This window comes from Bos taurus, chromosome 14 (genome assembly GCF_002263795.3).
Source record: "Bos taurus isolate L1 Dominette 01449 registration number 42190680 breed Hereford chromosome 14, ARS-UCD2.0, whole genome shotgun sequence".
Classification (NCBI taxonomy): Eukaryota; Metazoa; Chordata; class Mammalia; order Artiodactyla; family Bovidae; genus Bos; species Bos taurus.
In genome coordinates, this window is record NC_037341.1 from 24970295 (window position 1) to 24984728 (window position 14434).

The 14434-nt window shown below is 39.0% G+C and overlaps 1 protein-coding gene across 1 annotated transcript in view; it reads right to left on the reverse strand.

Annotated features, from left to right (window-relative positions):
• Positions 1–14434, reverse strand: part of TOX (thymocyte selection associated high mobility group box) — a 311716-nt gene that overhangs the window by 23414 nt on the left and 273868 nt on the right. Inside the window, 1 exon segment of the mRNA NM_001102096.2 lies at positions 8012–8092. Within this exon segment, the coding sequence (NP_001095566.1) occupies positions 8012–8092 (81 nt within the window).

Below are 14434 nucleotides of genomic sequence, written 5' to 3' on the forward strand. Positions count from 1 at the left end.
ATGCCTGCTATCCAAAAATCTACAAACAATAAATGCTGGAGAGGGTGTGGAGAAAAAGGAACGCTCTGACACTGTTGGTGGGAATGAAAACTAGTACAGCCACTATGGAGAACAGTGTGGAGATTCCTTAAAAACTGGAAATAGAATTGCCATATGACCCAGCAATCCCACTGCTGGGCATACACACCGAGGAAACCAGAATTGAAAGAGACACGTGTACCCCAATGTTCATTGCAGCACTGTTTATAATAGCCAGGACATGGAAGCAACCTAGATGTCCATCAGCAGACAAATGGATAAGAAAGCTGTGGTACATATACACATTGGAATATTATTCAGCCATTAAAAAGAATACATTTGAATCAGTTCTAATGAAGTGGATGAAACTGGAGCCTATTATACAGAGTGAAGTAAGCCAGAAAGAAAAACACCAATACAGTATACTAACACATATATATGGAATTTAGAAAGATGGTAATGTTAACCCTGTATGCGAGATAGCAAAAGAGACACAGATGTATAGAACAGTCTTTTGGACTCTGTGGGAGAAGTCAAGGGAGGGATGATCTAAGAGAATAGTATTGAAACATGTATATTATCATATATGAAACAGATCATCTAGGTTCGATGCATGAGACAGGGTGCTCAGGGCTGGTGCACTGGGATGACCCTGAGGGATGGGATGGGGAGGGAGGTGGGAGGCGGGTTCAGGATAGGGGGAACACATGTAAACCCACGGCTGATTCATATCAATGTATGGCAAAAACTACTATAATATTGTAAAGTAATTAGCCTCCAACTAAAATAAATAAATTAAAATAAAAAACAAACAAAGAAGACATACAGATGGCCAACAGGCACATGAAAAGATGCTCAACATGGCTAATTATTATAGAGATGCAAATTAAAACCACAATGAAGTATCATCTCACATAAGTCAGAATGGCCATCATCAAAAAGTCTACAGATAATAAATTCTGGAGAGGGTGTGGAGAGAAGGGAATCCTCCTGACCTGTTGGTGGGAATGTAAATTGGTGCAGTCACTATGGGAAACAATGTGAAAGTTTCTTAAAAACTAAAAATAGAACCACCATAAGATCTAGCAATCCCACTCCTGGGCATATATTTGGAAAAGATGAAAACTCTAATAAAAAAGATACACATACCCCAGTGTTCACAGCAGCATTATTTGCAAAAGCCAAGACATGGAAACAATCCAAAAGCCCATTAACAGATGAGTGGTTTAAGAAGATTTGTATTCCATTACATATATATCACACACACACACACACACACACACACACACATATATATAAATGGAATAGTACTCAGCTACAAAAAGAATGAAAGATTGCCATTTGCAGTAACATGGATGGACCTAGAGAGTATCATACTAAGTGAAATATGTCAGAAAAAGACAAATATTGTATGATATCACTTATAAGTGGAATCTAAAAAAAATGAAATGGTTCTATATACAAAACAAATAGACTCACAAACATAGCAAACAAACTTTGGGGAAAGGGGAAAGGGAGTGGGGGTTAAGGGTATAAATTACAAGTCTGAGAATGATAGATACAAACTACTATACATTAAATAGATAAGCAGCAGGGATTTACTATATAAAGTGGAACTATATTTAATATCTTGCAATAACCTATAATGGGTTTCCCTGGTGGCTCAGTGGTAAAGAATCTGCCTGCCAATGCAGGAGACGTGGGTTCAATCCCTGGGTTGGGCAGATCTCATGGAGAAGGAAATGGCAACCCACTCCAGGCTTTTTGCCTGGAGAATCACATGGACAGAGGATTCTGGTAGGCTACAGTCCATGGGGGGTCTCAGAGAGTCAGACACAATTGAGTGATTGAACAATAATAACCTATAATAGAAAATAATCTGAGAAATATACATAATTGAATCACTTTGCTATACACCTGAAGCTAACACAATATTGTACATAGACTGTGCTTTACGTGAGCTGAGAAGAGAGAATGTAGGTATTACACCTGACTTGTTGGGCAGGGCATGTTTCAGGGAAGCAGGTGAGGTGCACAGTTAGGACCTGGGAACAGAATGGCCCAGCATGAGGACTGATGGAGGCAGGTCAAGTGCTGGGCTCGGGCAATTGCTACCTATGTGATACTTTTCCTCTTTTGTGAAATGTTAATAATCAGGCCTACTTTGAGGAATAAGATATGGGAGGTGAGGGAAGTCATTCACATAAATTATCTTTTTTTTTTTTTCCTTTAACTTTTTATTTTGTATTAGGGTATATAGCTGGGTAACAATGATGTGATTGTTTCAGGTGGACAGCAAAGGGATTCAGCCACACATATACATGTATCCACTCTCCCCCAAACTTCCCTCCCATCCAGGCTGCCACATGACATTGAGTAGAGCTCCCTGTGCCGTAGGCCCTTGCTGGCTATACATTTTAAATGTAGCATTGTATACATATTGATCCCAAACTCTCTAACTATCCCTTCCCTCTATCCTTCCCCTGGCAACTATAAATTCATTCTCTAAGTCTATGAGTCTCTTTCTGTTTTGTAAGCTCATTTCTTTTTATATTCCACATAGAAGGGATGCCACGTTATCTTTTAAAGTATAAACCCAATCAAGCCATCCCCTACTGGAACTCACTCAGTGGGGTCCCTTTGTACAGAGTATGAAAGTCAGCTCCTTTCACTGACCTGCAGGGCCTGTGTGACTTGGCCACTAACCATCTTCCCAGCCAAGCTTCATCTCACACCACCCTCCCCTGTTTACTCAGCTCCAGCCTCACCGACTTCCTTAGTCTGAGGAGGTATTTTTGACCCTCGAGCCTGCCTGTGCTGCACTGACCAGCTGTCCTGGGCCCTCTGTGTCTTGTGAGCTCCTGTCGTCCCTTGTCTCAGCTCCAGTGTCACATGTGCAGAAGGCTCAGTAGACCATTCTGGTAGATGCCTTCCATTATTTCCCAGTAGGCTTTGATTCACAAAGATCTCGGTCATTTATGAACTTGTATTTTCACTAGTGATCTCCTTGAACAAAAGAAAGCTAAGTGCGCGGGATGCACCTGCCCATTTTCCTGTGTCCAGGTGTCGTCTAAGCCTGGCCCAATGCTTGGCACAGACTATGTGCCCAAGGAAATTTACCAAATGATCGCATGAATGAGTGAATGGGAAAGACAGAGCTTGGCTGGCACACTGTAGTTACTTGGAATTGTGACTGTTATTATCATGTAGCATTTTATGACTGCGCATGTGGATCTTAGCTCTTTCAAAATAGAGAAAAAATTTATAACTTATTAAAAAAATAGGAAAATATATATGTAAATATGAATGGCTGTTATTTTCCTTGTGATAATTTTAAATGGAAAAGCAATAGGTTTTTACATAAGCTTCTGCATGCAATCAGTGGATAGGCCGGTAAATTTTCTGTGAGTGCATGCAAGGTTATACTGCAAATAGCCCATTCATATCCAACACCAGACGACCATTTTTCTAACCTGGAGAAGGTGTTTATAACTTTTCTTCAATTTGTATACATATTGATACAATAGATAGTTGTACATAAATAGACATTCACCAGCTCCAGCAAAATTCCTGCTGCCAAAGAGAAGAAAAACGTCAGAGTAAGCTGTAAAGAAAGTGCTTGGTTTTTTAAATGTGGAAATGGCAGTTCACAGCATTTATTCAAATTGCCACGTACTGAGGGTTGCAACTCCGAGAATGAATAGTAAGAAAAGTTGCAGCTAAGAGCAAATCTGAGAACTCTTATTTTGAAAGTAAAGGCTTAGTCAGTACTATAGCATTCTGGCAATCTGCATAATATTAACTAGAGTGTTTTGTATTGGGACCAAGACTTTATGTATTGATTTTCTTGTATGTAAAATGTCCTGACTAAAACTTCTCTTTAAAATGCTCAAGAAGAAACTTACCTTGGATGAAACAAGAAGAATTCACATGCCCCCTTATGTAAGAAAGGCAATGCCAAAGAATGCTCAAACTACTGCACAATTGCACTCATCTCACACACTAGTAAAGTAATGCTCAAAATTCTCCAAGCCAGGCTTCAGCAATACGTGAACCATGAACTTCCAGATGTTCAAGCTGGTTTTAGAAAAGGCAGAGAAACCAGAGATCAAATTGCCAACATCTGCTGGATCATCAAAAAAGCAAGAGAGTTCCAGAAAAACATCTATTTCTGCTTTATTGACTATGCCAAAGCCTTTGACTATGTAGATCTCAATAAACTGTGGAAAATTCTGAAAGAGATGGGAATACCAGACCACCTGATCTGCCTCTTGAGAAACCTGTAATGCAGGTCAGGAAGCAATAGTTAGAACTGGACATGGAACAATGGACTGGTTCCAAATAGGAAAAGGAGTATGTCAAGGCTGTATATTGTCACCCTGCTTATTTAACTTATATGCAGAGTACATCATGAGAAACGCTGGGCTGGAGGAAGCACAAGCTGGAATCAAGATTGCTGGGAGAAATATCAATAACCTCAGATATGCAGATGACACCACCCTCATGGCAGAAAGTGAAAAAGAACCAAAGAATCTCTTGATGAAAGTGAAAGAGGAGAGTGAAAAAGTTGGCTTAAAGCTCAACATTCAGAAAACTAAGATCATGGCATCCGGTCCCATCACTTCATGGGAAATAAATGGGGAAACAGTGTCAGACTTTATTTTTCTGGGCTCCAAAATCACTGCAGATGGTGATTGCTGCCATGAAATTAAAAGATGCTTGCTCCTTGGAAGGAAAGTTATGACCAACCTAGATAGCATATTCAAAAGCAGAGACATTACTTTGTCAACAAAGTTCTAGTCAAAGCTACGGTTTTTCCAGGAGTCATGTACGGATGTGAGAGCTGGACTATAAAGAAAGCTGAGTGCCGAAGAATTGATGCTTTTGAACTGTGGTGTTGGAGATGATTCCTGAGAGTCCCTTGGACAGCAGGGAGATCCAACCAGTCTATCCTAAAGGAGATCAGTCCTGGGTGTTCATTGGAAGGACTGATGTTGAAGCTGAAACTCCAATACTTTGGCCACCTAATGCGAAGAGCTGACTCATTTGAAAAGACCCTGATGCTAAGAAAGATTGAGGGTAGGAGGAGAAGGGGACGACAGAGGATGAGATGGTTGGATGGCATCACCGACTCAATGGACATGAGTTTGGGTAAACTCTGGGAGTTGGTGATGGACAGGGAGGCCTGGCCTGCTGCGGTTCATGGGGTCGCAGAGTCAGACACAACTGAGTGACTGAACTGAACTTACATCTTGTGTATATTAATCTGCATGATACCAAGTGACTATATAACCCAATTTTTGGGTGGATTTATTAGGCTGGTGCAAAAGTAACTGAGGTTTTGAAATTTGCCATTTGATATTGGAATACATTCTTAAGTAAATGTGGTTATGTTATACATTATTTTAATGCACATTTCTCACTTTATGTTTTTTTGCTAATGAGTTATTACTTTCTGTTTATTTTATATTTATTCTAGATTATAGAAATGATGTTAGACAAAAAGCAAATTTGAGTGTTTTTTTAAATTCGAGTTCAAAATGGATCGTAAAACAGTGGAGACAACTAGCAACATCAACAACGAATTTTACCCAGGAACTGCTAATGAACATACAGTGCAGTGGTGGTTCAAGAAGTTTTGCAAAGGAGGGGAGGGTCTTGAAGATGAACACCACAGTGGCCTGCCACTAGAAGTTGACAACAAGCAGTTGAGAGGATCATCGAAGCTGATCCTATTACAACTACACGAGAAGTTGCCAAAGAACTCACTGTCAACCATTGTATCGTCATTTGGCATTTGAAACAAACTGGACAGGTAAAAAAGCTCAATAAGTGGGTGCTTCATGAGCTGACCACAAGGCAAAAAAATCATTTTAAAGTGAAATCTTCTCGTATTCTATGCAAAAACAATGAACAGTTTCTCCATTGGATTGTGATGTGCAATAAAAAGTGGATTTTATATGACAGCTGGTGATGACCAACTCAGTGCTGGACAGAGAAGATGCTCCAAAGCACTTCCCAAAGTCAAACTTTCACCCAAAGAAGGTTATGGTCACTGTTTGGTGGTCTGTTGCCAGTCTCATCCACTACAACTTCCTGAATCCTGACACAATCATTACATCTGAGAAGTATGCTCAGCAAATCAATGAGATGCACTGAAAATGGCAACATCTGCAGCAGGTTAACAGAATGGACCCAATTCTTCTCTACGACAATGCCCGACTGCACATCCCACAACCAATGCTTCAACAGTGAACGAATTGGGCTATGACGTTTTGCCTCATCCGCCTTATTCCCCTGAGTTCTCATGACTACCATTTCTTCAGGCATCTCAACAACTTTTTGTCAGGAAAACAACTTCCACAACCAGCAGGAGGCGGAAAATGCATTCCAAGAGTTTTTTGAATCCTGAAACATGCACTTTTATGCTACAGGAATAAACAAACTTATTTCTCTTTGGCAAAAATGTGTTGATGGTAATGGTTAATATTTTGATTAACACAGATGTGTTTGAGCCTAGTTATAATAATTTAAAATTCATGGTTCAAAACTGCAATTACTTTTATACCAACCTAGTAGTATTGGGCCAATCAAATCCTAAATATTCATTAGAAGGACTGATGTTGAAGCTGAAGCTCCAATACTTTGGCCACCTGATGCAAAGAGCTGACTCGCTGGAAAAGACCCTAATGATGGGGAGGACTGAGGGCAAGAGGAGAAGGGGACAATGGATGATTAGATAGCATCAGTGACTCAATGGGCATGAGTTTGAGCAAACTTTGGGAGATAATGAAGGACAGGAGGCCTGGTGTGCTACAGTTCAAGGGGGTCATAAAGAGCCAGACACAACTCAGCAACTGAACAACAACAAATAGTATTTTGCACCTTGTTTTTCTGCTATAACTTTACATACATGCTATGAATTCTTTAATTATATAGAAATTTGTAATGGTATCAGCAGAAAATACAAATAGCTTTGAAAGGATTTAGAAAAATTAGAAAGTGTAAGATCCATAGTGAGGTAATACAAATACGGTAGGAATTTTAAGGTTAAATAATAAATATTCAGTTTTCCCACAATGTCATACTTTAGAAGTGGAACAGGCTGTGTGAGACCAACGGAGATGAAATTTCTTATGCATTTGTATTTTGTGGTCCTTTTTCTTCTGCACATCATATATTCAGTATGCATATTCCCCAAGGAAAACTAACTTACATAATTACTTCAGAGTTGTTGGAAGGGGAGTGGGTATTTGTGGATAAAAGAAAGCATTTTTCGTGGGTGAATGGACTAAAGTCCAGAGCCTCACCCAATGCTGAGCCAAATACCAGCCACATCTGGACTCAGGATGACACAGTGTCCAGTCTTCACAGCCTCAGCCTCAGTAGCCTCTGAGACTACTCCTCGAGAAATCTATACAGGGAAATATAGATTTAATAACCCAATACCAAACAGAGTTAACTCCTGAGTTTTTATTACAGCAATGCCTCATATTTGAGATATTCCAAAGCATAAAATATTTTTAAGGGGTGCTTTCATTTTCAAATGAAATGATGCATCTTCCCCGCATCTGCTTGCTTATTTTGGCAGGCATACATCCTAATGATGTTGTAATGAGGCTACAATTAAAGACAGTTGCCATCTCCTCAGCAAAGACCAATGGGATGGGGTCGGGGTGCTGGGAGGAAGACATTTAAAGAGTGGAATGTGGTGAAACAGAGTTGGCTCAGGATTAAGAACGTGCTGCAACTAACCCACAAAACAAGTAATCCACAGGCAGGCAACATTACCCCAAAGGCCCAAGGGATGTTGTTCTGGTCCTCTAGGTACGAACAAATATTTCTATAACATACAGCTTTGCTTAGGATTTACTTTTTCAGCAAAGGAGATTGTGCAGAAATGCTGAAGTAATCTTTTGTGCTTTCAAATGACCATCATGGTCTGAGACGAGATGGCCATAACCCATCCCAAGACCACACGGTTGCACGTTACCTTGGACACCAGGCTGGCTCTGTATGCTGCTAGTTGCTTCAGGTACTCCTTCTTCGCAGCCTCTGTTTTCTTTTTATAGACCTGCAACAACAGATAGTCTTAAATTAGAAAGCGCATCTGCTTTTGTTTCCAGAGAAGTGCAATGCAGAATGATAATTATGTGTGTACAGACATGATACAATAATACGTATCTCCCCATAGATAGTGTTTTCTTACTGAAATAAGTTTTTAAGAAGTATAGCAAGAGAATAGATAATAAAAAGATTAACAATAGTAAATTTTCCCATTTTGCATAAAGCATACGAAGAGATATATCTGGGTTAGTCTGAGAGTGGAGGCAGTTGGTTTGGAAAGATACTATGGACGGAGGTTCCCAGGGAACCACATGTGAGTAAAGAAGCCATTCATACTTATATAAGGGGCAGATAATGTTATAGTGCACTCAAATCCTGACATATATAGAACTTCCCTCGTAGCTCATCTGGTAAAGAATCTGTGAAAGATACTATGGCTGCAAGTTCTCAGGGAATCACATGTGAGTAAAGAAGCCATTCATACTTATATAAGGGGCAGATAATGCTACAGTGCACTCAAATCCTGACGTGTATCTCCTTGCTAAATACAAAAACAAGGACAGAATTCAAAGATGATCAATAAAGTTCAACATGCTAATCACAAACAGTTACGGAATTTGCAGGTTCACCACTATTTTAAAGTTTTGTGCCTTGAAGTTCTATTTTCAAAGACTCACGCCAGTCCAGGTTCGATGCACGATACTGGATGCTTGGGGCTGGTGCACTGGGATGACCCAGAGGGAGGGTATGGGGAGGGAGGAGGGAGGAGGGTTCAGGATGGGGAACACATGTGTACCTGTGGTGGATTCATTTCCATATTTGGCAAAACCAATACAATATTGTAAAGTTTAAAAATAAAATAAAATTAAAAAAAAAACAAAAAAAAAACAAAGACTCAGCAATCAGTGATGGCAGCTGAAGTCCCATTTGGGAGTGGGCTGGGGAGCCTGAGTGGCCGTGGACTGCACGTGTGCCGTGACGCGCAGCCTGCTCTGGTCATGCCCTTTCCAGAAAACACAAAAAAACACAGTGGATGGTATGGATGTGTGGATGCCTCAATGTGAAAAGGCAAAAGTGTTCTGAATTGAGTTTCAATTTACAGAAGCTTTCATTTTTCAGAGGAAATCATCTTGCAAATACAAGTAAAATCGTCCTAAATTGAGCAAAAGTACTGAAAAACAACTTGCTGGTAGGCTAAAGGTCACATCGCTAAGCTAACAGAAAAAAAGTTATTAGAGTCGAAAATGAAAGAGAAGCAAAGTGAACACACCTTGTCTGCTACCATTAAGGTAATTCTTTCAAGGCTTTGAGCCTGTTTTTGTCAATCTTTAGAAACCAACCCAAAAGAACAAAATATTTTCACCATTGGATGCATTTTCATCAATACGACTATTTTAAATTTCCCACATCTTGAATTTTACAGCAAGGAATGAGGCTTGGCTACTACTTTGTAATGCTGAGCTCAAAACCAGACACAGGCCAGCGTGAAAAGTGGCTTTAGAATTAGTCAAAGTATTAAATATAAATTATGTGTAAAGACCAAATATCTACCAAAGTTGGCAGCAGAAGTCAATTTATGGTTTCTGATGTGGAAGGTGGTTTGCTGAGGCCGGTCCCCGACTGTGAAATTTAAGGTGTGAGAAATATTACCTACTCATAAATATTTTAATTAAAGCAGAACATTTTACTTAAAGTAAACAAATGAGTAACCTTGTCAACAGAATTATAAAGGACCCTATGAAATGAATGTGCTCATTGTTTTCCCTTAGGGAGCGCTTCAGCCTAGTCTTTCATATTTGGCATTTTGGTATATTATAATAAAGGCAACTATAATAAGGCAATTATGAATTCACACAATAGTATCACACAATCATTGTGTCATCTTTATAATACATGGAACTAAAGAAATTTAAAAGAAATTTTTTAGTAAGAAGTCAATTAATCAATTACAGGAAAATTAATTCAATTACAGGAAAATTCTTAATTTACTGAGCTAATTTTATTGTAAGTCAAATTCAGATTCTTTTTTAGACACCCATATATGAAAACAAACACACACTAAATTCCAGCAAATGTCTTTGAACAGTATGATTCATGTATATCATATGCTTTGGTTCAGTCAGAATGAGAAACATGGAGCTCTCTTGCTTTTTGATTGATTTATTTCTTTCTTCAAAGACAGATTTCTGTTTGTAGTTCTCCCTCCAATCTCTTCCCCAAGACATACTTTTTGTTATGAATGACCTTAAACTGACAATGTTTACATTTACTTTTCATACCTTAAAACTGTTTCGAGAGGGTTTTTCTCCCACACAGACAGAAATCCTATTCAGGACTTTGAAGCAAATATTTAACAAAAATATCTTCGATGGTAGTACACTTTTGTAAACTTGAAGCATTTCTATCACGTTCTTTATTCATATGTTACTCTAGGTGACCTCCTTGGGCAGCTAACTGGGGTTCATTTAGCTTCCAAAGGCAAATATTACACATGTGGGTCCACAGCATTGCCTGAAGCCTCATTTTCTACGTAGCACAGGTAAGACGGTGTTCAGATGGCCTGACTGTAACATCTATCATCCTTCTTGCCCTTGGTTTCTATAGAAAAAACAGCAGCGTTACTACAGTGGGGCTCCCAGTGGTTAACATCCCACAAGGTGTTAACTTTCCTGAAATTTGTGTATTAACAACCATGGGAGAAAGGTGGCAACTCCATGTGTTTCAGGCTGGATGTATGCCCCCTGGTTTCAGGGGAGATCGATGTCGTTATGGGATTCCTGACTAGCATTCAGAGCACCGGGTTTCCTCCAGATGGCTCCCTATCGGCTATTGATGACCGGCTATGTGGGATCATCCTACACGTGCCTAAATACCACTTTAGGAAAGAGGAAACTCATCACGTCACATTACACGGCTTGATGGGTCTGCTCTTCCCTGAATAGCTGCAGATCTTCAGAGGGAGGATTCAAAGGGTGGTGATTTCAGGAGGTATGTTTCTGTAATTGTGTCTAAAGGGGGGTGCCATGGATCAGAATTAAAATCTGAGGTGGCTTCCCCTACAGTAATTTAGAACCTCCACCTTTGAGAACTAGCTAATGGCTCAAATATTATTCACCCTGTATGTCCTTGTGATGCTACCTTCTAAAATTGCACAAGGATGCTTTCTGAATCCTGTATTTGATGCAGATGTCTGAAGAAGGACCTCAAATATATGAGAATGATAAAAAACATGTAAGAATTCCACATACTGAAATTCTTCCTTTAGAACAGGTAATTAAAAATCATCAGTAAAAAGTTCCACAAAAACGTTTCAAAGCTCTATTTATGGATGGAGAAAAGTCTTTCACTTGCAGAAACCAAAGATGACGCTGACTGCATTTGCAATGAGCAGTCCACTGCAATGATCAAACCTTCTAACCTAGGGGATGGGTCTGATTTACATCAAAGTTAAGTTTGGGAAAGAAATGGTCTCTCTCTCTCTCTCAGGGAAAGACAAATATTTTAAAGAAATGTGATTCACACAGTAAATATTAGTACTCAGCTGAACTACAAAATGGCTTCCAAATGGTCTACAGCTGTTTGAAATAAAGTGCAAAGTTGGCCAGATGAGGATTTAAAAATCATAATACATCATTTATCATTTCCCCCAGCTCATCCAAACACTTTTGAATTCATCCTGTCCTAACTTAGTTAGTTGCTGTGGTTTGTTATTCTAAGAAAGCTACCATACCCTATCTAAGGATTGCATCTCAGTGGTTAAGTTAAAACATATATAATGGCTAAACTAAAACAGACCTCAAATGGCAGTTCTAGAGAATCCAAATTCTATTCATGTAACCTAGTGATTCTATGAATCATTTTTTAAGTTGCACTATATTCCAGCATGTATACACATTTTTATAAGCGAATAATCTCTAATTAACATCAGCAGTTCAGTATCAGTGACTATGGATGCACTCAGACAGAAAACATTCTAATACAACCTGTCATTTTGCTTTTTTCACTTTCTGCTCTTTCCCCAAACAATCCATCTAACTTATATAGAAAAGTAAAATCTTATAAATACCATTTAATTCCTTCTTCCTTCCTTCTTTTTGGCTCTGGTCCTTAGTTAATCTCTAGTTGTAGTTTATTTCAACTCTTTGCAGTAATAATAAGAAAAAACACAGTTCTTCTAATTCTGGATTTTATTCAAACACTACAAAACTAAAGGCACTTTTCTTTTTGGTTAACTTCAAATGCAGTTTTTCCCCAGTATAATTTCATATTTATAGAAAATGCTTAGAAACATGGTTATGTAAGAAATAATAATTTAATCTCATTTCCCTCTAATATACAGTACTTGAGAAATTAACGTTTGCAGCATCTTTGAATGCTATTATTATTTAGGACAGTTAGAGCAAGTGCATCTGTGTTTACACAGAACTTAGTCCTTAAATGCAGTTAAATTTCCATTTGTGTAACTTGCTCAGCGTTTTCTTAAGCATTCCAGAACTCAGAGAACTTTATAAAGTGGTATTCAGAGAACTGAAAACATTATACAACATGACAAAAATTTTGCTATCGATTCTTTTTGGGATCCATCAAATGCAAACACATTGTCTACACAATAATGGGGTAACCTGTTTCTGGAATAGTAGAGATCAGAAGCAAGCTCTTCATCTGAAAATACGGCTGCAAAATACATCTGTCAGTTTATTAAATGAGGATGAGAGAGTGTAATGTCGTTCAATTATATTTAACAATATAGTGAGTATCTGTTATGTGCCTGCATGGTGTGAGGAACAGAAGCTACAAAACCAAAAAAAGTACTAAAATATGCTTCTATTGTGTGCGTTTTTTGTGTCAGGCAAATATATACATATATCTAATCAAACTGGTCTGGTATCTGAGATTTATCTCTGTTTACGCAACAGCCCCTCCTGGTTGCATGCGATCTCCCTTGCATACCTCATTCAGACCCCCAGCCACAGGGCAGCCCTTTTAGCAGGGCAGTTCAGCACATAGCAGGTGCTCGGGAAATGCCGGTGATAGAGTGTATAATCCCTGGTCTCAGGTTTCTCCTCTGTGAGTCAGCATGGGTGTGGTACTCACGGCAGAACACCAAACTGCATCTTTTAAATTAGGGTGGGCATCAGTGGGGACAGAGGATTTGGTATACAAAGAGGTAACCTGCCCTCCTGAAACATGTTTACTAATAATACACAAAGCCCAATGGACTTGAGTGAGTATTATGTTCAAATTCTCTCCCTTCTGACATCATGGAACCATTCAAGTGAAATGTCTGCTCTCTGTATATCAGCATGGAGTATTTCCATGTGTGCTCTGTGTATTTATACCCAGGAAGGTGTGCCACAACCTTGTTTATGTACCAATTAATTATAGGTATATATACCTGTGATTTAGAAATAAAATATGTTCACCATTGGATATAATATTTCCAACTGCTGTTTCAAGTTTTTATGAATATTAATATAAACTTGCCTCACCTTCTACAGTTTTTAAATGAACAATTGTTTTATATATCTTTTACACCTAGCATTCAAAAAATTGGAGAAAATGCATAATGTTTATAAGGAACTGGCCAAGATAAACACATGTGTGAATGCTATGGTAAAACAGGATTTTAGTTAACCTTAAGTATTGTTGACATAAAATCCAAATTTTATCATAAGATACGGGGCGGGTGTGGGGGAAGGCCCCGGCAGCACTTCTGTAGTGGGTATTTGAGCACCAATGAGGAGTAAATGATTTGATTCCGCGGGCTCAGAGGATTTGTCAGCTGCCTCGTAAGTATAATTCTGGCTCTTCATATCCCTGCTGCTTCTAATTTAGCAGGACAGGCTCATAATTGAAGCAAATTAACTATTTACACTTGCCACTTCTACCAGGGGAAGAGGACACAGCAGCAGGAAAGAATGAGCAGGAAATTACATTCTTCCCACTTGTGTCAGACCTGCCCTTATATAAACACATTAACAGTAATTTCATGAGGCGTCAAACATAGGAATAAATACTGAGGGATGAAATAATGAGGTGCTGCTATTGAGCTGAACTGCTATGGCTAATATCCTTGGATATGAATTATGCATCCTGAAAGAAGGCATATGTTACAATATTCAAACAGTTGCCCTGCAAGTGATATCTGCTCATTAGGCTCTGGATCTCAAGGTAAACCTGCTCTCTTCTCCCACGACAGGGCAGCATTTACAAAAATATGCTCTCTGGGCACCATGGGCTGTGGTTTCTCCTGAATACACCAAACCCTGAACAGGCCTTCCATTCCATTTTTAGCCTAACAGCGTGTTTATTTAGCTCTTTGGCTGAAGCTTTAAAGCCATTTAATGTA